This window comes from Syngnathus scovelli, chromosome 14 (assembly GCF_024217435.2).
Source record: "Syngnathus scovelli strain Florida chromosome 14, RoL_Ssco_1.2, whole genome shotgun sequence".
In the NCBI taxonomy this organism is placed as follows: Eukaryota; Metazoa; Chordata; class Actinopteri; order Syngnathiformes; family Syngnathidae; genus Syngnathus; species Syngnathus scovelli.
Window position 1 is genome coordinate 7,778,813 of NC_090860.1, and position 23,609 is coordinate 7,802,421.

At 40.4% G+C, this 23,609-nt stretch overlaps 5 protein-coding genes across 9 annotated transcripts; all 5 read right to left on the bottom strand.

Annotated features, from left to right (window-relative positions):
* Positions 1 to 135: 135 nt before the first annotated feature.
* Positions 136 to 4,337, bottom strand: ccdc28b (coiled-coil domain containing 28B). Its single transcript, XM_049740176.1, has 6 exons — positions 4,150 to 4,337; positions 3,014 to 3,265; positions 2,510 to 2,679; positions 1,575 to 1,729; positions 914 to 936; positions 136 to 841 (listed from the first exon to the last, which is right to left on the bottom strand). Exons 2-6 carry the CDS (start codon positions 3,247 to 3,249, stop codon positions 787 to 789), a joined length of 639 nt encoding a protein of 212 aa, XP_049596133.1. The 5' UTR covers positions 3,250 to 3,265; positions 4,150 to 4,337; the 3' UTR covers positions 136 to 786.
* Positions 4,338 to 4,576: 239 nt separating this feature from the next.
* tmem39b (transmembrane protein 39B) lies at positions 4,577 to 8,857 on the bottom strand. Its single transcript, XM_049741429.2, has 9 exons — positions 8,659 to 8,857; positions 7,958 to 8,142; positions 7,666 to 7,885; positions 7,078 to 7,161; positions 6,786 to 6,940; positions 5,720 to 6,053; positions 5,332 to 5,519; positions 5,115 to 5,235; positions 4,577 to 4,932 (listed from the first exon to the last, which is right to left on the bottom strand). The coding sequence occupies exons 2-9, from the start codon at positions 8,086 to 8,088 to the stop codon at positions 4,699 to 4,701; spliced, it is 1,467 nt and encodes a 488-aa protein (XP_049597386.1). The 5' UTR covers positions 8,089 to 8,142; positions 8,659 to 8,857; the 3' UTR covers positions 4,577 to 4,698.
* Positions 8,858 to 9,436: 579 nt separating this feature from the next.
* On the bottom strand, positions 9,437 to 14,010 carry khdrbs1a (KH domain containing, RNA binding, signal transduction associated 1a). 2 transcript variants are annotated; one of them, XM_049741432.1, is made up of 11 exons: positions 13,616 to 14,010; positions 13,062 to 13,189; positions 12,694 to 12,810; positions 12,458 to 12,604; positions 12,259 to 12,383; positions 11,933 to 12,188; positions 11,741 to 11,817; positions 11,605 to 11,666; positions 11,353 to 11,525; positions 9,735 to 9,797; positions 9,437 to 9,663 (listed from the first exon to the last, which is right to left on the bottom strand). In XM_049741432.1, exons 1-9 carry the CDS (start codon positions 13,704 to 13,706, stop codon positions 11,416 to 11,418), a joined length of 1,113 nt encoding a protein of 370 aa, XP_049597389.1. In that variant the 5' UTR covers positions 13,707 to 14,010; the 3' UTR covers positions 9,437 to 9,663; positions 9,735 to 9,797; positions 11,353 to 11,415. The 2 variants fall into 2 exon arrangements, with proteins under 2 accessions (XP_049597389.1, XP_049597387.1); XM_049741430.2 differs by having other exon boundaries at positions 9,735 to 11,525.
* A 466-nt stretch (positions 14,011 to 14,476) lies between these two features.
* Positions 14,477 to 16,631, bottom strand: zbtb8os (zinc finger and BTB domain containing 8 opposite strand). Of its 2 annotated transcripts, none has more exons than XM_049741434.2 (7): positions 16,459 to 16,631; positions 16,038 to 16,062; positions 15,833 to 15,954; positions 15,684 to 15,730; positions 15,416 to 15,468; positions 15,266 to 15,302; positions 14,477 to 15,195 (listed from the first exon to the last, which is right to left on the bottom strand). In XM_049741434.2, the coding sequence occupies exons 1-7, from the start codon at positions 16,538 to 16,540 to the stop codon at positions 15,109 to 15,111; spliced, it is 453 nt and encodes a 150-aa protein (XP_049597391.1). In that variant the 5' UTR covers positions 16,541 to 16,631; the 3' UTR covers positions 14,477 to 15,108. The 2 variants fall into 2 exon arrangements, with proteins under 2 accessions (XP_049597391.1, XP_049597390.1); XM_049741433.2 differs by having other exon boundaries at positions 15,684 to 15,766; positions 16,459 to 16,629.
* A 928-nt stretch (positions 16,632 to 17,559) lies between these two features.
* On the bottom strand, positions 17,560 to 23,416 carry LOC137839490 (gastrula zinc finger protein XlCGF57.1-like). 3 transcript variants are annotated; one of them, XM_068653027.1, is made up of 3 exons: positions 23,294 to 23,416; positions 21,148 to 21,254; positions 17,560 to 20,557 (listed from the first exon to the last, which is right to left on the bottom strand). In XM_068653027.1, exons 1-3 carry the CDS (start codon positions 23,308 to 23,310, stop codon positions 19,044 to 19,046), a joined length of 1,638 nt encoding a protein of 545 aa, XP_068509128.1. In that variant the 5' UTR covers positions 23,311 to 23,416; the 3' UTR covers positions 17,560 to 19,043. The 3 variants fall into 3 exon arrangements, with proteins under 3 accessions (XP_068509128.1, XP_049597354.1, XP_049597366.1); XM_049741397.2 differs by having other exon boundaries at positions 22,557 to 23,397; XM_049741409.2 differs by lacking the exon at positions 21,148 to 21,254 and having other exon boundaries at positions 22,557 to 23,397.
* Positions 23,417 to 23,609: the final 193 nt, after the last annotated feature.

The window sequence follows — 23,609 nt, forward strand, 5'->3', positions numbered from 1 at the left end:
ACTCTACACACATTTTAAATTGACCCTACTGAGTTTTTTGACATGATATACTGATTTTGCAAGTTATGTTGTCCAAAACGAAGGTAAAAAAAAAATGTTGGTCATGTTGCCTTTCACAATGAAAGCTGACTGCAATTCCAAGAGGCAATCCCAAAGGAGTTTATTCATAGAGTCACAGGAAACAAAAAAATAATTGGTTGGGCCAAGCAATAACTTGAAATTGCTTGTCATTTATCAAGCAAATCTCACCCCTTAGTACATTCCCTAAACTTGAAGTAGCTGCCATTTTGAATCCTTATATAAAGACACATTATAATATACACATCTTAATTAAACCCCAAAGACAGTACAGAGAAATTAGAAGGGCTCATTATGTCATAACTGGAAATCTGGATTCCAACAACCAAGTTGCACATTTGTTCTTTAGGTAAAGATTGTCTTACAGTAACATCTTATTCCATCCTGTTCAAAATATTAGCAAATATATAAAGTGTCTGATTGAACCACAATGTAGGTCAACGGTAATGTGTCATTTGTCCTTAAAAAAGTCACGAGGCTTTTGAAATGTTTTTAAATTGAAAAATAGACTCAATAGAATCATAAATTACTTTCAGATTGTTTCTTGTGCTAAGAATAAGTTTGTCATTTGTCACCTTCAATGACTTAACAGGAAAAGTACATTCCGCCCTTTTATGTGTCCGCCGTGTTACTATGGGAGCCGTGTGGAGTAAGTCCATGGTAACCGCCGCGTCTGCTGGGATGTTACAGCCTCAACACCTCACTTAGTCAGGGAGCAGATGTCTTGGGCAGGTCTTGGTTCTCAGCCAAGTGGAGCTTTTGTCTGAACACGCACATTAAAGACTACCACAAACATTCGGGTTTATTTTACACCTGAATCGACGAAAAAGGATACATGGATGTGCTGAGCTCTTCCAGCTGCAAGATGACGGGCAGAGACAAAAGAAAAATTTGATGTGCATAAGTGAAAACCGAACCTGACACTGATCCGTAATGCGGTATTGCATAACTCATTTGCGTGTCGATCCATCCATGTAATGCCCATCAAGGCAAGCTCAGCCACAGCCGTAAGGACTGAGCTCACTTCCCAGCAGGGGGAGGCAAAAGGGACGATTAGAATGTTGTTTTGGCCCGATTAAATATTTCATGAGTTTTCCATGAGGGCTAATTAACCACATCAATAGCCTAGTTCTCATTCTTGTTTGACATTTTTCTGGAGCATGATTTAGGCACTCAACCTTTCAGCAAATGCTGTGCAATAAAACATTACACTAAAATCACTGAAATCATTTGAAAGCTATTAAAAGAAATATTCTTGAGTTGGAATGTGAGTGAGTCATTCAACCCAGTTACATCCCCAGTTAATAGAGAGGGTTGTGCAACCAGTTGTTTAGTTTGTATTTCATCTCTCCTTTTTTAAATTGAGTTGTATATGCTATAACAGCACGCAATAAAAACTTCAACTGTGGTTTGTTTGGAAAAAAAAACTATGGCTCTTTTGACAAAGGACTTAGAAAGAACAAATCACTGTTTTCACTGTTCACTTTTGTGCTTACGTTGCCAAGCAGGTGTTCCAAGTTGTGGTCCGAAGCACACTTCCTCTGGTCCTCGGAAAGCTCCTCCACGTGGCTGTCCATGCTGAAGTGAAGTCGTGCCAGTTTCTCCTGCATCTCACGCACATGCTCCAGTTGCTCGAAGGAGCACACCTTACCTGCGCCACACACACAGCCATGGTCACATACACATCTTCTGCGCAACGAGACAGAAAATCTTTCCGTACGGGTAAAAATAGCACTACAGATTGTTAGATTAGGCCTCTTTGGAAGATGACTTGAACTTGGCCGTTGTGTCACTGTGACTCTTTTTTTGGTTCTATGTTGTCAAACCCTTTCACATTTAACAATTGAAACTAGTTAAGACCGTTACTGGCGGAGTTAGAATTTTTTTCTTGGCAAGGATAATTTAGGGAACCCGCAAAACAAAACAAATAAATAATTTTTTACAAACTCCAACAATTTTTCAAAAATAAATCCTGAAGAGTCACTATATGGGGGGACGGGTGCAAATGTGGAAAGAAAATACTGTAAAAATAAGGAAATACAATTATCTGGCCTGGCACCTAGAAGGGGGCTGTGCCCCGACGACGACCCCTCTAGCTCCGCCAGTGAAGATTATTGGGTCACACATTGTTACATGAACAAGGCAGAGCTGCACTCTATTGTGAAGGCAGCCAAGAGAGTATAAAAGTAAAAACCATTTTAGAGACATATGAGACCTTCTTCCGCATAATTCTGCAATAAGGCCCCACGGCCGTGTCTCAATCGTTCTGGCATCCCTTAAATAGTTCAACAGAGAACACACAGTCGCCTGGTAGTAAATGTAATATTGTGACCGGTGAAAGTTCACTTGGAACTTTTCAGCTGGTGCAGTGACCCTGATATTAGATCTCTTCTGTGAGATGAGCTGCAGACATGGCTGAAATTCAGCTTACCAAAAGCCTGCAGCTTTCCTGAGTGGAAATCATTGAGGAGGTTCAAGAGGCCTCCCTCCATTTCTCGCACGTCGGACACATCGGTAAGAAAGGAGTGCTGCAGGGGGGACGACTGCACTACTTTACTGGGCCCTGCAGGCTGGGGGGCCTTGGGCTTGTCTTTGTGAGCCCTGCAAGAGAAAAAAAAAATTAGAAAGCACACACATCATACAGCCATTTACAGTGTACCATAGAAGGACAGCAGCGCTGTCTGGATTTGCAATAAATATTTGTAAATAAATAATTCAAAATGATTGAATGCAAATCTATTCTACTATAATTAAAAGTTAAATACAACTGAACTGTACTGAGTAAATGCTCTGCAAGATTTTTTAAATTTAGGTGAAGCTACTTTAACAATATGCCCAGTGTGAAGATTTAATTCTGTTATGAACCACTAGAGGAAACACCACCAACGACAATTTGGGGACGTAGTGGTATTTCAGTGCATGCAAGTACATTTACCTGGTATTCTTGGGTGGAGCCACCACTCCAGCGAACACCTCTTTGGGTTGTCCCACCACCCCAATAGACCTTTTGTACTTCCCTCGGTTTTTTGGTGAGGGCGGCTGCGGCAGGCCGAGAGAGAAGGTGGCACTTTTGCTGGCAGGTAGGACAGAGACCTTGCGTGGGTTGATAGGGGGAGGAGGTGGCTGCGGGAGGGACACTTTGGGGCTCCTTTTCTTGCGCTTGTCCTCCATCGTTCACCAATTGGCTCTGCAGAAAGTTGGTGAGCCTTTTTAGTGGATATGCATGTGATTTTATTGGCTATTATTTTGCAATTATATATTTGACAATGTATGACTATTCTGGAAAAGATGCCTTTATTGTAAAAAAAAAAGATGACTATGTTTTCCCAACAATATTTTTTAACTAAAAAAAAATATTTTATACCTGTTTAAATAATTATTTTGTCTCAACTCTGCCAAAAAAAATATCCATGCACGTGATCATAAATCAAAATGATGAAACATAATTTATTACACAGATTTTTTTGGACCTCCAGTTTGAGAACCACCACCAAGTAGAAGACTACGTGTATTTAAATGACTTTACAATATACATAGTTTTTGTTCCGCTATTTGGTCCTCATTACTGTGTAAATCAAAAGTGACCATTATGTTTGAAAAGACTAATTGTTTTGTACATAATATATTGTGGATTGCGCTAGTGCAGTGCCAACAACTCTTTTCAAATGGACCTCATGTGAAGACTTCCAGCGGTGTGATGGGAAAAATCAATTTTCAGGACAAAAGCAATAGAAATATTCAAATAAGATTTATGTAAAATGTCTGCAGCCATAGCTAGCGTGGGCTAAACAATAAGGAGTGCAATTTTATAGTTAGACACGTAAATGGGATTACGATAATGTCGCCACTTCATCTCTAGAATAATCTAAATCAATACTAATGGCAGTTATTTTATGGATTAAACATCGAGTACACACGAAAAAAAATCTGCGTTGGGATACAAATATTTACACTTTGAAAAGTCAAATTTAAAACTATCTTTTGCCTGAAATTGGGTGTCTTTTGTTTGTAAATACACCGATTACATGCATGCGGAAAAAATCGTCTCCGGATGAGACAAATGGCACTTACCGAATCAGTTACGCACGAGGGGATGCAATGGTTGCATCATCAAATTTGCCCTTGTTATTCACCTCATTTATGAGGGTAGAAATATATAACCAAGTTATATTTAAAATCGATGCATCCGTGGAAATGTTTGTGTTAAATCGCCTCTGCGACGAGCGACGCTCTGCGCAGTTGCAGCCTTCAGCAGTCTTAAAGGGACAGTACACGATTACATATGTTCGCCCTGGTCTATGTCTGACAGGTACGTGGACGCCCTTATTATTTCCTTGACCTCGTTATGTGAAAACAGAAAATCGGGAGTAAAACTACCTTACATATCTCAAATTTATATAGAAATATTTAACTGCAGAAACTGATGGTATCCAGGGTGGCAAAAATGTTAGGACAAAAAATCTTCAAGGTCAGAAAACATTTACAACCAGACCACATCTTAAGTAATACAAAAATATCTCCTTTTTATTATGACAGATCAGAACAAAAGCATGACACAAAATGCAATTTGTAGAAAAAATACAGACCTCTTGAGCATCTTTGTCTTGAACGCACAGTAATTTAACTGACTTTCTGCTCTGATGGACTGTTTGAGTAGGAGTACGCTTTGCCTAAGACAATTCGGTCTCTCAGTAGCTTGAAGAAGGCATAATAGTTACTGAAGAGGATCAGTGCCAGCGATATGGTCTGATGCCACTTGTCGGAGCATATCAACGAGTAGAGCTGGTAAAAAATCATGGTGCCTTCCAGGATGATGAGGATGTTCAATATTCGTAGCGGCTTGTTGAAAAAGAACTGCAGGTGGAAAAGACAAAATCAGTCAGTTGTGAGGAATTAATTTTAATTCCATGCCCATGATGGGAACTCTTAAATATTGATGACGAAAACTAGCACACTATACTCAGCGTGTACTCGCCACTTTGGCTAATCATCATGTATTTATTTATTATTATTTTTTATCTTCTAGTACTACTCACATAGAAACGATAATGTGACACATCTGATGGTACTGCGACGTTGTAGTGTCCCATCGCTTTGTAGACGTTCTTATTATGTTTGACCAGGACCCCCTGTGGCCACATGTATTCTTCCGTCCACCTGAGAGCAAACACAACAGAGGCGATATTTCAAATTGTTCTCAATTGGCCTTAACTGAGTTGCCTCTGCAGTTCTGAACTGTTGAGTGTTACGTACATGTGCTGGAGGACATTGGAGCAGAGGGACGGGTCAACTTTCTGCCAGCAGCCCAGATGAGCTGCAGCTTTGTGGAGCAGGTCGCAATAGCGAGGTGGCAAAATGTGTCTCATGAGGATGACCGACGTGCTGACAGACACCAGGATGAATAGCTCGCAAGACCAGCGTTTGTCTACATATTGTGTGCTCTAAACAGGAAACCAAAACAAAGGAGAAAAAAATCCATGAGGTGTGGCTTAATCCTCTGGTAACCAAGACAGTGATTCTATGCGTGGGGCTTCCTCTAGTGGTACGTCCAAGAAAAACAGCAGGTTTAAACGTTTTTTCTTACATTTAACATTTGTCAGGTGCAGGGGGGAGTATTTTTCATTATATTCTAATATCTCACCTTGACAAACCAGACGGGAACAAAGGCCACATAGTAAGCACTCAGCATGGAGCTGAGCAGCATCTCCTTCATTCTACAGTTAAAATCCATTTTGAGGAACTCCACCTCTTTGCGAATCAAGTCTGGAGAAAGGCAGCAGGCATGAGTTGGCAAAACCTGGACGCCGTACAGCTGACTGGTGTGCTGCTTCCAGGTTTCCTTGAGCACCGTCAGATAGTCCCGACCCCGGCCTACGCCGCCAAGCTCCTTGGAGCCGATGCTGGCGATGGGGGAGAGGGCACCTATACGACGCAAGTCGCAGCTCAACCGGACAAATGGAATATACATCCCGAATCTGTGGTAGAGAAGATGCACAAGAATAGTTTTTAGAGTTGTACAATAAACAATTACTATGGGTTAAGTGGGCAGCTAAAACCCAATGACTCCAATCAGGACCAATATATTAATTGAATAAATTGTTTCCCTCCAAAAAGGGCACACTCATTGTAAGGTGACATTTTACTCATGGACAAAACTGTTTTAACAAGGGCAACTAATGTGCTTAGGATTGAATGTATGGTATGTAAACGGTGAGGCAGGGCGAAATGTCAACAAAATGAAATGATAATAATAATTAAATAATAATACTTTTTAATCATTCCAAATTGAGCCTATGAGACAGGTAATAGTCAATGAAAACTCACTTTCAAACTTTTAATTGTCCCAGTGTTAAATATGTGTCAAAAAAAAAAAACGAGGCATTGCGTCTTGTCAGCAGAGGTAATGTCGTTGTAAATGTAATGTGATAGAGATAAGAAGAACAATCAGCAACGTGAAAAAAACAAGTATTTGGATGGCAAACAAGAACTGCTTATTAAAAACAACAAAAGGATTGCAGTTGCTAATTCGGCTACATATCTGGTGACATAACTAGCCCTTGATTTAGGAAGAGCACATTGGTAATCAGATAAACTCAGAGTGGTGTGGGGACAAATACCAGGTCAACTATGTCAAAGTGTCCATGCAAGTGTACTCGGTAGCTCAAGGTCCAAAGTTCCCTGAACCAAGTAGACATGATGGTACTCACGGGTAGCAAAGGAAGAGCAGGCTTAGCACAGAGTAGGTTCTGAAGAGATAAATGAGGGAGCGGCACAGACTCCAGCCTGTTAGCGTTAGCACAGCAAACCTTGCCGTCACTAAGAAGATGGAATGAGGAAATGAGAGCTTCCCACTCTGTGATGCCTGCAAGAGGACATTAAGTTTCTATCACATTATGTATCAAAGTCAAACAGTAATTCCAACATCAGTTATCATTTTATTTGAGTACTCAAAACTCCTCAAATGCAGCGTTAAATAAGGGGGGAAATAAATGTACTCACCTCTTTGACGATTGCTCCGATTAACCTCCGAGCCAGAATGATGACTATGAACACGAGCATGTTATAATCAATCAGGTGGAAGTTCTGTAAAACACATGCAGTTCTTGATCACCAGTTTACCGTATTTTCCGGACTATAAGGCGCACCTAAAAGCCTATAATTTTCTCAAAAGCCGACAGTGCGCCTAATAGTCCGGTGCGCCTTATATATGAACCAAATTCCTAAATTTAAACTGGCCCGAAGCATTGTGTCATGAAATCAATCATAAGTGGCCCGCTGAAGACTATGAATCATGAATCAAAAAGACTATGGATCATTATTTTGTGATTATAAAGTAATTTGTTGTGTCTGCAGTTACAATAAAAAAGATAAAATGGAGACTGATTTGGATTAAAAATCTGACATGAGGCATTAATGGTGCGCCTTATATGAGGACAAAGTTTTAAAATGGGCCATTCATTGAAGGTGCGCCTTATAATCCGGTGCGCCTTACAGTCCGGAAAATACGGTAATTTTTACATTTCATTCTTTTAGATTTAACACACATGAGAATCACAATAATATCCACATCGCTGTTCAGGTACTCACTAGTGAAGTGTGTGAGGGAGGATGTGATGGCGGGTACCACCACACAGTCTTGTAGATGTTGACATAGTGGACAAAGAGGGCAATGAGGTGGCAGAAGAAAAGATGGAGCTCAAACAGGACATTGTGATCGCCAGGCAACTCAGGGATCTTGCAGTGTTTCAAGGGCACGACAGTCTGCGCAGCCAATGGAGGGCTAGACATGCAAGCTCCCGTACCACTCCTGCAAGTGGGGGATAAATGGATTAGACTCCTGACGCTTTTTTACATATTGCAACCGAAGGATTCAAACAACCTTGTGCGAGATCGAACCCCGGTAACAGGGGAGCTGGTGGAGTGGTTGCCATTGCTTACTGAGCCTGGTTCACTGCCAAGTGGGGGTCTGCAGTAAGTCGTGCGGTTGGCCCCTCGCCTTCCACCTGCCATGACACACACCAACAGCTCACTCCTAAAAGGGATCCTCTCTCCTTTCTATGAGACCTGTTTAGAGAAGGGGGAAAGTGTCAAAACAACCAGAGTAGCACCTATGAAATGATGCTATATAAGTAGCTGACGTCAACATGCAAGTAGCACATTAGGAATCGTATTTTGCTCGAAGGTGTGGTCTAAACAAGCACAAGCAATCAATCGTTATTACGGAAATACACGTTCACAATATAGTAACTCACTCTGCAGTCCAATTGTAACTCTAATAAACACCTTATTACAAACTTGTATAGTAATTCGCACTTGCTGCACAGTCATCCCTTAGAATTTCACGAAGTGAGCTACGTCACAAAGCCGTTGTACAACATGAGCCTGGAAACATAATCATCCAAGCCATAAGAGAAAAGCTGCAAAAAAGTGGGGGATTGTACAATGACGAATGAGCCCGGAGGGTCTTTCCGCCAAGCACCATGCTTGATTAAATACAAAGATCGAAGGCCTAAGCTAAGAGTTCATGAAGCGAGCTAACGAGCATTCAGCTAGGATATATTGAAAAATCTGAAAGCCTACCAGCACACTGATCGTCAAATAATGTTTCGCAGCATCAATTTCCAATTAAAAACAATAAAATTTAAGAAGATCTATTGAGACACTGGCGTGTTTTTTATTGGAATCACCAAAGGCGTTCATTGTTGTTGTAGAAGCGCTGATAGACGGCAGCGCAGATGTTAGCAACCAAGGGGGCGGAGTCTCAGTTAAAGATACAGTGCCAACGTCACAACGCTACATTTCAAGGCCAGAACGTCAGCTTCAAAGCTCTAAGGTTGTTAGACGATATTGAATGTTCATATTAGAAAGACATTTTTTTAAAATATATTTTCAAAACGCTATGGGTGGATACATGTTGAAAACATGCAGCGGGCTACTGACGCCCCTGTGCCAAAGTTTGCACACCACTTGACGACGCAATGTTTTGCAGTTGACTACCAGTACAGCACATCCTGCCTAATGTTTATGACAAAATATGGATGGACAATTAGTTATCCTTTATAACACTAATTTACTTATATTGTGAGCTGGAGGTTCATGGGCCAAAGCAACTTTTCAATTGTGAAATCCCAGTGCATCTGGTATGATCTTAAACTGCCACAAAAGGTCAAACTTATATCAAAAATGATAATACAACTTCCTCATAAGTATCAATAAAGGATTAAATGAATCCTAATGGTTTTCAAGTTGAGACATTAAGTTACATTGTAGAATTGCTTACATTGTATTTTGGTTATCTGTAGACTAAAGGAAGTATTCATCTCTTTGCAACCATCAAAAATGTGCGATAAGTCAATGATGCATTAATTCCAATAAATATATTTTATTCAAGTCAACATTAACATTGCAAGTTTAGACTGAACTGGGTAAAAACCGTTATAGTATATTAAAAAAAATCCTCGTAGAGGAAAGATGACTTGTCTTCTCAGAAAACATTCTGCAAAGCGAAGTGCGGGTTGAGTGACGACAAAGCAGCCTTGACTGCTACAAAGTTTCTCCCTCCTTTCAAAAGGACACTTGAATGACCTGAGTAAAAAAACAGAGCAAATTTTAGTTTCTTTGACACAAGATGTAATAAAAATGTTTTTTTCACCAACCGTGATTGCTCAGGGATCTTGGAAGCAGTTTTGTCTCCAGCATTGAGACATGTCACTTAACACCTAAAAAGAAAGCCAAAATGAGCTCTTAGCAGCACAAATACGCACACTGAACATGCATTCGTACACTCACACGGGCAAGCATGCAAATCTAACATGAGCTAAAGATTTAAGCAACTCAAACATGTTTTATTTTTTTCATTATTGGGATATTACTATCACAAGTATTGTTAGGTGATATATTATGAAATTAATTTTCATTCATCACCAATCTCCAAAAATTGTCAAGGTATTGCATTAAGTTACGACTTATTTTTATTTGAGCAAGAGTTGCATCACAATTTCTGATCTATTTTTGTGCGGCTTATTTTGCTCGGAATAGCTGATACCATTTTGCACTTTTTTTTTTTTAATTACCTTATACTTGGTCACAAAATAAAACAAAAATCTAATAGATGAGAGTTGGTTAGTTTTACCTTCATGTGGCGATCTTTTGGCTTTTAGAATCCTCCCCTCAGCGATTTTTGTCTTTTATAAAAAAGCAGCCAGCATGACTTTGCTTCAAAGTCAAGACCCCTGCAAGCTTGGTTTGAAATATTGTTGTTACTTCAAGTGGCTGACGCCTTATAGGATTGCAGATACACTAAAGGTTGACGACAATGCATATTCAAGCAGGAGATCATCAAGTCCAACTTCTATTCGGCAGACCGTACCTCGTGGAATGATGAACTTTATTATTGTAAGTGACATTACAAGTATAGTTTAGGAAATTTGGAAAAACAATACTTAGTTCAAAGTCCATACACTGTTTTGTTTTGCTTTAAAGAAAAATCTTACTGACAGTACACAGGTAGCTTGTTCAGCGTCAAATACATTTTTACATGTTCACCAACGGAAATCTTTTTTTTTTTTTTTGGGTACAAACAAAGGCAAAATACCACTTTTAAATCAAGTTTAAACTCAAAACTAGAAACTTTATTAAAACAACGCAATGCAGAAAGACATTTGGATAAATGCGTTTAGAATTCTATTTAGCCAAACGTACACAATTAAGCATTTTTTTCTTTTTTTACGTGTCTTACAATATACACAGTTGTCCTACAGTTATGTACAAACTATTGAGAAGGCTGCAGCCACCTGGCACAAACATTGAGAATTGGTTGGCTTTCAGTATTTTTGAGAGTTAATTGTGACAAATCATATTATCAAGCATATTTTTTTTCTTTTGTTGTATTTTATTACCATAAGGTTTGATTGACCTATTAGAAGACAAAAACTCTTATATAAGATTCGTGTTGGACCATAAAACAATTTTTTTTAGACTGCAAATTAACTATGCTCTTTTGTTCCGTTTGTAAGAACTAAATATGGAAGCTAGATTTCTTTCGCCACGATAATTTTGTTGATACAATTAAAACATAACCAGTAAATATTGCTAAAATATGAATGCCTCGGAGGTTTGTCACGATGGAACCGCCAACTACTAATTTTAACAGTTACTAGGAAACCACACTTTTTACTCGCGGAAAATTGAACACGTGCAACAAAATCTGTGCTAAAAATGATAAACTATTAAAACTAAACCATAAAAAGAGAAGGGAAAAACCATGGAAATTACTTTTGAAACGTTAAGTGTTACAATCCAAGGCAGTTGCCGTGGCAACCCTCTACCGGTAGCTGTTCAGAATCTTCCGTAGGGATGCTCTCGATAGGCTCCTTTTGCCTGCCTCGCCGGAGCAGCCTTGCCTCCGGCTGCAGAGGCGGCCCATGTGCCCTCCCAGTCCTCCTGAGCTAATTGGGTGGGAAATTAAGACAAAAAAAATACATTCATCTATCTTTCAAATATGGACAAATAGCGTTGAATACTTACAATATTGCTCATAGGCAGCTTCCTGGGGCTCTCCATGACCGTAGTCATAATACTCAGTATCCCTGTAAAGAGATTTCATATGTAAGTATATTGTGCTGAAATGTAATGGCAAGTTCTTGTTATAATATTCACTTACGTGGGTAAAGGTTGTTGGCTATAATAATTTTCATATCCCTCATAGGCTGGCTCTGCATATGAATCCTCATAAGCAGGCTGGAAGGAAGATAAATCACTGAGTACATTATCTTGGCAAAAAGATGTCAAGACGTGTGTTTGATAAACCATTTATTGAGATGTCTAAATAAGAACGCTATGTTTAATAGCTTACATAGTCTTCATAGGACTCAGGTTTGGCTTGGGAGCCCGACGGGGGGACTTGCTGGTGTGAAAGGGCAGCGGCGGGGAGCATCCTCGGTGCCCCGGTAGCAGGGGGTCTGGACCGTGAGGAGGAACCTCCTCGAGTAGGAGTCGTGGGTCCACCTCTACCGGCTGGCCCGCCTCGAGAATTGCCCCGGCTCACTCCTCCACGTGGGCCGCCACCGCGCATGGCCCCACGAGGACCACCGCGGGGAAGTCCACGCCCTCTGTGGAAACCAGACGATACGTTGGCACTTTTTTGCCCCAAAGGAGCATCACTGGTTACATCAGTTTTACCTCGGCCCGGGGCCTGGTGGTACACCTCGGCCTCTTCCCATAGGCCCGCCACGGCCCCTGGCTGAACCGTCGTGAGAGCCATTCAGGAAATGGGGGTCCATATATGGGTCATACTCACCAGGTTCCTAAAAAAATATATATTGTCAAAGCATTGACAATATCAAAGTAAAACAGTGTTGTAAAAATATGAGTGACTTACTGGGATCAGGAACTTTTTGACCTCATCCATCGCATGAGCCATGCGAAGGTAGGCGTCTGGGATGGGTGCCATCACTTCAATGAAAACGTGCAACTCCAATGCAAGGTGAGCATACTTTGCTTCACCGCCATTACGTAGCGCTTCCTCCTAATAGGACAAGTCAAACTCTAGTACAACTAAAGACAAAGGGCAAATCCTGCATTATAGAATTGAGAACATCTAAATTCCGTGCATACCTTAGTCTTATCCCTCATGGAACCTTTTCCCAAAACAGAAATTTTTGCACCAGTTTCCTCTTGTAGCCTCTTGATGGTACTACCCTGTGGCCCCAATAGCTTGCCGACAAAGTTGACCTTTTGAAATTAAACAAACAATTTAGCACAGTGTCTTCCCTGGGGACCTCTAGTTAAGTAGCAAAACCGGCTGGTTTGCTCATGCAGAAATCAGCTTAGACTCATGAACTTATTTCGAGTCATTTAAGATGAGCGCAATGCAGAAACCTCTACTAATTATTATCCTTCATTATCACAAAACCAAATCTATCATGCTATAATTATACAATAGGAGTGCAGAACAGCGGCATTTTATTTTACAATTGACTTACCCTAGGATACTGCTTGGATGGTATAAGTACACGCTCTTTGAGCTGCAGAGTTTTTGTAGCAAAGAGATCCAGGTATTTCTCTTTGTCTTGTTCTTTCTTAGGTTCACCTTTTTGGATCCTGTCAATCTCTGCAGAATGTGAACAATGAACATAGAAACCAGGACACGAGGACGTGGAACGACTCAATGTTAGCACAACGGGGGCACACTCAATGGGAAACGTGAACAGTGACAATAAAGATAGATTGCTTGCCAAAGGCGATCCAGGTTACAATTGTTCATATTAATATGGTACAAATGATACTCCAAACCTTTTGCATCAAATGGGCGATGACATTCACGCTAAGAATTGGCGGTAACGCAAAAGTAAAAGAACCACAACCAACTCAAGAAGCTAGTAGTCAATCAGGAATATATTCAGAAATCAGAACGCAATCATGGATGATTCACGTGGACATCACATGTTTAATACGTTTTGGATGAACACATTGCAATGCTTTTCAATGATTCAAAAAACGGGCCGTGGGTTGCTCATCACCAGACGAATCAACTTACCAGCAGAAATAAGCTTCATGGCGTGGGTGAAAGATGAATCCAAGCTGTCCTTCTCGGCCAGGAGCTCCGGTAGGTATTTTGTGTCTTCCATTTTGCTTTCCTCGTAACCAGGTCTCAACACGATGGCGGACTTCAATTGGCCTCTTTGTTAGCACTTGCTAAGCTCAAACCTCGCTAACGCCACTGGATGGAACAAACGCAGCGTCGCTCGCCGTGCTGAGGCTTTGTGCAACTCAAGTTAGCAGCTAAAAAGCTAACAATAGTCCTTGTGATCAACAGCGTCGTGATAATTTAGTCCAGTGGAGCTTCGGTGATGTTACCTTCCGTCAACGGACAATGGGGAGATGGCGCAGCTACATATGAACGAGAGGAGAAAGAGAGGAAGCCGCCGGAAATGACGTACTAATCACCAACAAAAAGGTCAAACCCTTGTAAATAAATAAATAAATAAATAAATAAATAAATATCCTGCAGAAGTAAAAAAAGGACAATCTGAAATGTAGTTAAAGTCAGACATATCTAAGTTCCAAGTCTATTGATCAATCCAATCAACAATGTATTTTGCAATTATATAGAATTAGAAAAGAATATTTTAATACATTGTTTTACATACAGCACTTGCAGCTGTTGCTTAAGTGTTTTAGAAACAGAGATTACTTGGCATGAAAAAATGCACACAAAATTATTTACTTATGAAAAAATACATACCATATGCCACAATGACATGGATTTGCTAATGAGTTAAAAAAAAAGAAAAAAGGGAGAGGAATATCTTATTTCTCAGAATCCGATAGGTACTTATCACTTTTTGGGAGTAACATTGTGTCATCAGAAGTATTCAAAGAACACTGCTGAAACTGCTTTAAAATTGCATTTTTTCAAAATAGATTTATTTTTCAACCACAGTTACTACAAAAAAATGCAAAGGCAATTTACTTACATTCAATCAGGGGTCAGCAACCTTTTTTTTAACTGAGAGGTACGTAATTCATGCAATTGTGATTAACACATACATTGATACATACTTCTGAAATAGCAGATTTTATAAAACTACTCATCAATAGTGAGCTATGGTTGGAAAAGGCCACGAGCACAATTTTGGTGACCCTTGATGTACAAAGATTCAAGAAAAAGTTAAAGGAGTGCATTTTCCATCCCTCCATCTATTTTCTAACCACCTTATCCCGTATGGAAGGAAATTCTTGATTGATGGACTTAAGAAGCATTGTTTTTCTTAATAGAATAAATATTCAGTAAAAAAAAAACATTGATTACCATTTCAAAAAATAATCATGATTGAATTATTCAGACAATTCATAAGCAATTAATCGTTAATGTAGTATCATACATTTCTAACCTATCACAGAACCCAAAAGCAGCAAATTATATTTTACAATTAAATTATCAAGTTCATACATAAAAAGGCCAATTAATTTGGCCATAAATGTACTCCAGTCCTAATGAACCAGCTGTGTGACCATCATTTTGAGGTATCAGATATCAATAATTGCAAATATCTCTGGTTTTTCTTTATCGTGGATTTGCATTGCAGAGTATGTGATGGCTTTCACCTCCGTACCCTAGGAGACAAAAAACATTTTTGTTACTTTGTCATTTTTTCTCTGAACAACCTTTTGTCAGGATTTGTACCTGCGGATGCTTCGACAGTGAGAATTCTTCACCCCACCTTCAACACACAAAATATGTGGGTAAGGGTTGAGAAAGTTTGGATAAATGAGATTGTGAGGTAATTTTAGTCAACAGAACAGTAAGTCACAGTCCTAAAGAGGTCAACATTACCCGATGGAGCGAATCCTAAAATGCATTCTGTCAATAGACAAAACTTTGACCTCCTGTTGGAAGAAACATAAATGAAACCACAATGAAGATTGAAACAATATAATCCAAATGTTATTTTAGAAGTATAGTAATAATTAACTTGTCGCACACATTCAAACAGTGTATCAGGTTTAATCGGCTATGTGTTAAATGCAAAATATTCCTCATCTTACAGGTGGCATAGGAACTGATTGTTAAGATACAGGCAAGTTGTGAAAATCATACTCACCCGAGGAATAAAGAACATTTCTGCACTAAACTTGTACAGCCAGTCATCTAGGAAGTGGAAGAGTAGAGATTCAAAGTCTTCCCCTGAAGACATCCGGAGAAAAGCATGAATATTTACACAGAATTAATGATTGCATTCAGATTTCTCACCTTCTGACTCCACTTCTACAGTATCGATGGGTTCCACTGTTTCAGTGTCCGTCATGTAGCCAAACATGCCCATGGCACATTGTTCAAAGGCTTCCTCCAGAGTGTCTCCCCAGGAATGAATTCTGAGAAAGCATAACCAAATGTTAACACAGCCATGACCTAACCTAAAACTATGAATAAACTCTTGACATAATAGGGCACTCACTGTACATCGGCTGTATGATCCAAATCTGTAAGAAATGAAAACAAGGTCATTATTTTAGACAAAACTCAGGTCTTGCTTTTGAAACAAAGTAACAGGTAATGTTAACTTTAAACATCACTTCACTTTATTTTAACTGTAAAACAAAATTAGCCTTACTTATTACTAGGGCTGGACGATTAAAAAAAATCACAGATTAATCTGTTTATTTGTTTAAAGTGTGTTTTGAATTCACTGCTGAGATAGGAAAACAAAGAAGCCTATTTTGTCAACCGTAAATCACATTTTTACGTTGAAATAATTCTTATTTTCCAGCCAAATCGCCCCCTAGTGGGCATCTGACGACAATTCAACATCAAGTACACACCCGTACAGTGTTCCCAATTTAAGCTAACACTTAAACTCTAGTTAAAGTTTAACTTACATTCATATTTTTTTGTAATTGAAGGATACTTGGATTTAGTTTCTTTCTGCGCATCTGTCAGATCTAACGAGCGATCGTCCATTTCAGGGCTGTGCGGTGTGTCATGTGTAGAGATGATCCGGAAGAGACTTCCCGCATGTCGCACTTCTCAGTGGTTTCCAACATGGTTGATAGGGCGGGACCTAGTGTTGGCTCGTGAGTGAAGGATTCGTTCAAAAAGAACGAATCTTTTCAGTGAACGAGAGTGAACGAATCACTTTTTTTCCTTTCATATATAACTTCAACCAGTAAATGTCAGTAATGCCCATTGAAGCTAGTGCTACCTCGCCGTAAAACAAAACGAAGAAGAAAATCAGCCAATCAGCAGCGCCAGCAAGCGTTAGATGGAGGAGGGACTTTACATTTTAACGTTATTAGCAAGGCAAAGTAACAAAAAACTGTTGAAGAAAAATGGGGGATATCCAACACTATTTTATTTTTCATTTTATTGATCCACATGAACATGAAAAGCAGAACAATACAAAATCCTAAACAGCTGTTAGAGTGGTACTCTAACCAGGGCTGTGGACTCGGTCGGATTTTTGCACCGAGTCCGAGTCCGGCTGTCCATTTTTTCTGTTAATTCATATGACTTCTTAGTCTTTATTCAAGGCTAACACATGACTCTTTCTGGATGCCATGTTTATCCGAGCAACAAAATAGCTAATTATATATGCAGAACGAACGCAACTGCTTTCACACTGGCTGGTTTGGCTTATATAGGATCCCTTGCTGAGAGTGCGGACGTAAAAGTGAGGCGACGTTCCAATCGGACGTCGGATCGATAACATTTTCCCTGCCCTACCGGAGTTGTGCTAGTTCATAACGTAGATCACTCATGGCGTAGTCATAAATGTACGGTTGACAATTTAACCGATATAAGTGGATACATTGGAACATAACCTACACTCTAATATATTATTTGACATGGTATTAAATGCGTGGCTTTACAAAAATAGTCATTGAAGCCCACCCTTAGCCCTGAGTGCCATTGGCATGAGGCAAAACGCTTGAAAACACACACTCTCGCCCAATTAAATAACCATTCTGAAACACAGGACATGTAAGATAATATTTTTTAATCATTAATTACACCATTATAGCTCAGACATTTATCTAAAAACAAATAATTAGTGACGACCCCACAACTATCGAAACACAATGATATAAGCTGGGTGACATAATCGTCCTTGACATTGGTACATGTAAACATTAGCCTAAGTGCAACTCAACGTGGCCGCATTGATCGTAAGCAGGGCTGTGGACAGTATTCCTACGCGCATTCTCAGCAGCATGATGAAAATAAAATTGAATGTATTTTTTTTTTTATTGTCGGACTCGGTGGTGTTAGAGATTTGCTCACTCCAACTTATTTTGCAAAAACCACACAGAGACAAGGCAAGTTCTTTTAGACACCTGCAGGTGGAGAGATCACTCGCTCCAGGAATGAAATCTAAAAGTCTCCTCCCTGCAAGGGCATATTTATTAGGAGGAACAGAGTGGGGGTGGGAGTGGACAGGTTTGGTGAACCCCCGGCCTCTGATAAGATCAGAGCAGGGGGTGTTTTACACTATTGTGGGAAACAGAACAACTTTGATTGCTTCCACTGCAGCTGGTCAATCAAGCAGAGGAAGCAACCACTTCATCTTACTCTGCATTGTGAGGGCCAGACGTGATTGATTTAATCATTACATTGTGAGGGCCAGACGTGATTGATTTAATCATTACAGTCTACATTCCAACATAATCATAGGATCAAACTAACCTGAAAACCCTAACAGGTGGACTCGGTCAAAATCAGCACCGAGTCCGGCAAAAATGACCGAGTCCGACCGAGTCCACAGCCCTGACTCTAACTTATTTTGCAAGAACCACACGGGAGACAGTATGCCCTTTAAGCACTTGCAAGTGGAGAATGTGCTCGTTACTGTTGGTACAGCAATGTTCGAACAAAGTCTGCCTTTGGTCTATTGCAAGAGCATATTTATTGAGAACAAGTAGGGTGGGGGTGACGTTGGACATGTTTGATGGTCCCCTCAGCAACTGGTTAATCAGTGCGGAAGGTCCCAGCTCATTGTTTTACAAGGGCGTGGAAACAGAAACTAGTGGAACATTTTAGATGACTAACTAAGCAAGAATGTTTCCACACCATTTGAAAAATTTCAACAACTGAATGGATAAACTTTTCAGAGTCAAGGAAAGGTAAAAGGTTTAAACACAGTTAATAATTCTAGTCTACATTCCAACATAACCATACGATCAAGATAATCTGTAAACCCTAACAACAGCCACTAATAAAAACTAAGCAACTTGCCCTGAATATAAACACACAACTAAAAACTAAAGTATAATGAAAAATACAAAACTATTATCATGTCGAGGCCAGTTAACTTTATTTTCAAATTCATTGGTAAAACTAAAATGAAATGAACTTCTCACAGCAGTAAAGGGAAGGAGTTCAGCATCTCAATCAAAATGTGCATACCAGAATAGAATTATTATAAAGTCAATAGACTCTTTGGCAACTGACTGAGCAGGCAACAGGGTTAGGTGTGGGCTTCTGTGTGCCTGATTAAGCTTACCCTGTGAGAGAATTTTTGGCCACAAACTGAGCATGAAAAAGGTTTCTCGCCAGTGTGGATTCTTGTGTGATTTTTTAAATTTACTCTCTGAGAGAATTTCTGGCCACAAACTGAGCATGAAAAAGGTTTCTCGCCAGTGTGGATTCTTGTGTGCCTTTTTAAATGTCCACTCTGAGAGAATTTTTGGCCACAAACTGAGCAGGAAAAAGGTTTCTCGCCAGTGTGAATTCTTGTATGAGATTTTAAGCTTCCCTTCTCAGAGAATTTTTGGCCACAAACTGAGCATGAAAAAGGTTTCTCGCCAGTGTGGATTCTTGTATGAGATTTTAAGACTCCCTTCTCAGAGAATTTTTGGCCACAAACTGAGCATGAAAAAGGTTTGTCGCCAGTGTGGGTTCTTGTGTGCACTGTTAAATGTTCCCTCCGAGAGAATTTTTGGCCACAAACTGAGCATGAAAAAGGTTTCTCGCCAGTGTGGATTCTCGTGTGCTGAGTTAAATGTCTACTCTGAGAGAATTTCTGGCCACAAACTGAGCATGAAAAAGGTTTCTCGCCAGTGTGGATTCTTGTATGAGATTTTAAGTTTGCCTTCTGAGAGAATTTTTGGCCACAAACTGAGCATGAAAAAGGTTTCTCGCCAGTGTGGATTCTCGTGTGCTGAGTTAAATGTCTACTCTGAGAGAATTTCTGGCCACAAACTGAGCATGAAAAAGGTTTCTCGCCAGTGTGGATTCTTGTGTGTGTTTTTAAATTTCCACTCTGAGAGAATCTTTGGCCACAAACTGAGCAGGAAAAAGGTTTCTCGCCAGTGTGGATTCTTGTATGAGATTTTAAGCTTCCCTTCTCAGAGAATTTATGGCCACAAACTGAGCATGAAAAAGGTTTCTCGCCAGTGTGGATTCTTGTGTGCACTGTTAAATGTTTCCTCCGAGACAATTTTTGGCTACAATCCGAGCAGAAAAAAAAATTCTTTCTTGTGTGCATTCTCATGTGTTGTTTCAAGCTACTGCTATGAGCAAAAAAAATTCCACAGTGAGAACATTGCCTGTGTTTGGTTTGAGACTCATCATCAGCAGCAGCAGTAGCAGCAGGAAGATGTGACAACACCTCACCACTATCTGACGGTAGAGCTGCTTGTGACCCTCCACAGTGGTCTCCATTACTTACACTGGTCATTTGTTGACTTGAGCTGCAGCTTGGAGGCTCCGCCCCTGTGCTCACCTTATGTTGACCCTCATCTAAACGCTTCACAGGCACACCAGTCAATGGCATCTTGCAGGTATCTTCTTCTTCCTTTCTAATATCGCAGGAGTCCTCTCCCTCCTCTACATTACAAGGCCGCTCTGGCTCTTCCTCTTTTACAGTGGATAGAAACTTCTGCTCCATTTGTTCATTGAAGTGGTGGACCTCTTTGTCCACATCTTCCTCTTTAATGCGGTCTGGTTCCTCCTGCTTAGGACGAATAGCTTCACTGATGTCTGCAAAACAAGACAAACACATATTAACAATGAAAGTTACAGTTGAAGAGAAACTGGCAAAACCTATACAAGGACTTTTTCAATCAGCATATCACACATGATGTTAGAGATTTGCTCACTCCAACTTATTTTGCAAGAACCAAACAGGAGACAAGCAAGTTCTTTTAGACACCTGCAGGTGGAGAGTCCATTCGTCGCTGTCTGAACAGCGATTATCGAATGAAGTCTCAAAAGTCTCCTTCCTGCAAGGGCATATTTATTAGGAGGAACAGAGTGGGGGTGAGAGTGGACAGGTTTGGTGAACCCCCGGCCTCTGGTAAGATCAGAGCAGGGGGTGTTTTACGATGTTGTGGGAAACAGAACAACTTTGATTGCTTCCTCTGCAGCTGGTCACTCAAGCAGAGGAAGCAACCACTTTACTTTACTACGTTGTGAGAGCAAGACAAGATTGGTTAATCATTATAGTCTACATTCCAACATAATCCTACGATAAAGATAACCTGGAAAACCCTAACACATGATTTCAATAGAATTCTACTAAAAATAAACACTGGAAGAGGATTCATAATAGAAGCTAGACGTGTACTAACCTGCTCTGCGCAACACAACATAAGGCTGCAGCCAAAGATGCTCCAGTCGTCGACGACTGCGGTCCTTTTCCTTTACATACTCTGCTGTGGTCCCAGACATTTTCACACTGCAATCACAACACTTGTTCAACGATGTTTGGCTAACAAAAGTGTCTTTTGGACAGCGGCGAGCGAGCTCTTTGTTGAAATAATTGAAAATAGGTTATCCCGCATGTTAGAGTTGCGCTCACTCCAACTTATTTTGCAAGAACCACACGGGAGACAAACAAGTCCTTTTAGGCACCTGCAGGTGGAGAGTTCACCCGTTGAAGGAATGAAGTCTGCCTCTCCCTCCAGCAAGGGCATATTTATTAAGAAAAACAGAGTGGGGGTAAGAGTGGACTGGATAGAGAAAGCCCTTGTCCTCTAGTCAAAACATACCAGGGGGTGTTTTACGACCTTGTGTATGATGGGACAAGCCAGGTTATTTATTACCGGTTACATTCCACTATAAGCATAAAACTAATCTAACCAGGTTATTTATTACAGGTTGCATTCCAACATAATCATACGATAAGGATAATCTGGAAAACCCTGACACCATATTTACACAATAGTATTTTGTGCTGTGCTCGATAGTTTGGCAAGAAAATACACTTAGCAAAAGACAGTCTAGTCCCTCGCATTGTTCCACAACGCCTATGTACCTAGGAATTCCAAACAAAATGAAAATAGGTGTTGGAATAATTAGATCAACTCTTTAGCTTTTATCTATGGACTGTTGTTGATCGAGGCCATTTGTCTCATTTTATATAAACATGACTGCTCAATCAGAGCACGTATACAGCACACAGAGCTGTGCAACCTTCCAACACACATAGGCACAGACAACTGACAACACACACACACACACACACACACACACACACACACACGCACACACACACACACACACACACACACACACACACACACACACACACACAGGGCAGTGACTCTCGCATAGATACCAAATGGTCAGGTGACGATACCAAATAGTCAGGCAACAGCAGAGCAGAGATTTACCTTATAACAGCGGTGTCAAACTAATTTTTTCACAGGCCGCATTGTAGTCATAGCTTCTTTCGGAGGGCCATTATGACTGGCAACCCATATAAATGTATGAGCACCTCACATTATATACAGTAAAAGCTACAAAACAAACTGACAAATAACTCGTTTTCAAATCAGACGAGTAAAAACTGGTCAAATATTGAAAAAAAAGAAAATTGACAATTTGCAATTCCAGTAGTGACAATTTGTCTTCGCGTGCCACATAAATTGATGTGGCGGGCCGTATCTGGCCCCCGGGCCTTGCGTTTGACACCTGTGCCTTATAAGGACATATTCTTGCTTTTCCGCTTTTTCCTGACAGCACAAAACCTTCTTACCTGGAGAGTGGGGGTTGTTGTTTCATCTGCTGTATTGCCGCGTCTATTGACCGCCATTAAACAACCCACCTCAGTGGGCTAGTGGTAGAGTGTCCGCCTGAGACTGGAAGGTTGTGGGTTCAAACCCCGGCCGGATCATACCAAAGACTATAAAAATGGGATCCATTGGCTGCCCGCTTGGCACTCAGCATTAAGGGTTGGAATTGGAGGGTTAGATCGCCAAATGATTCCCGAGCGCGGCACCGTTGCTGCTCACTGCTCCCCTCTCCCCAAGGGGATGGGTTAAATGCAGAGGACAAGTTTCACCACACCCAGATGTGTGTGTGTGACGATCATTGGGACTTTAACTTAAGACCTTGCCAATAAAAAAACAACTATAACTCCACATCTTTAGTTTTCTTTCTCAACGACAGACATCTTAACACGCAATACTTGTTTTGTTTACAACGTTAACTTAAAGCGACCCAATACACGAAACAAAATTTCATGTACATCGGACCCGTTTTAGCAAACGTGATTACGCGTTATCATCCGGTCGAGTCCATGAAGGCATTGAGATTTAAAATCCAGAGCATCCCTGCCTGCGACTATCACTGCTAATAATCGACTTTAAGTATTTCCACATTATTGCTCTTGGTACAGGCGAGAACCAGCATGTAATGATGGCTCATTTGAGATCCAACATTCGTCGAGGATAATCAAGCTAAATATCACAAAATTAGCACTGTGGTAGTTACCATGCTAATGAAAGCATTCCGCACTTCTGTACTGCAACCAAGCAGTACTACAAATAAAGTTGCTAACGTGCTGCTAACATGATCTTTTAGGTCCATCGTAGTGTTGGCTGTTGAGTGAACGATTCGTTCAAAAAGAACAAATCTTGTCAGTGAACGAGAGTGAACGAATCACTTCCTAAAGTGATTCGTTCCTTTTTCCTTTCATATATAACTTCAACCAGTAGATGTCAGCAATGCCCATTGAAGCTGGTGCTACCCCGCCGCAATACAAAACAAAGAAGAAAATCAGCCAATCAGCAGCGCCAGCAAGCGTTAC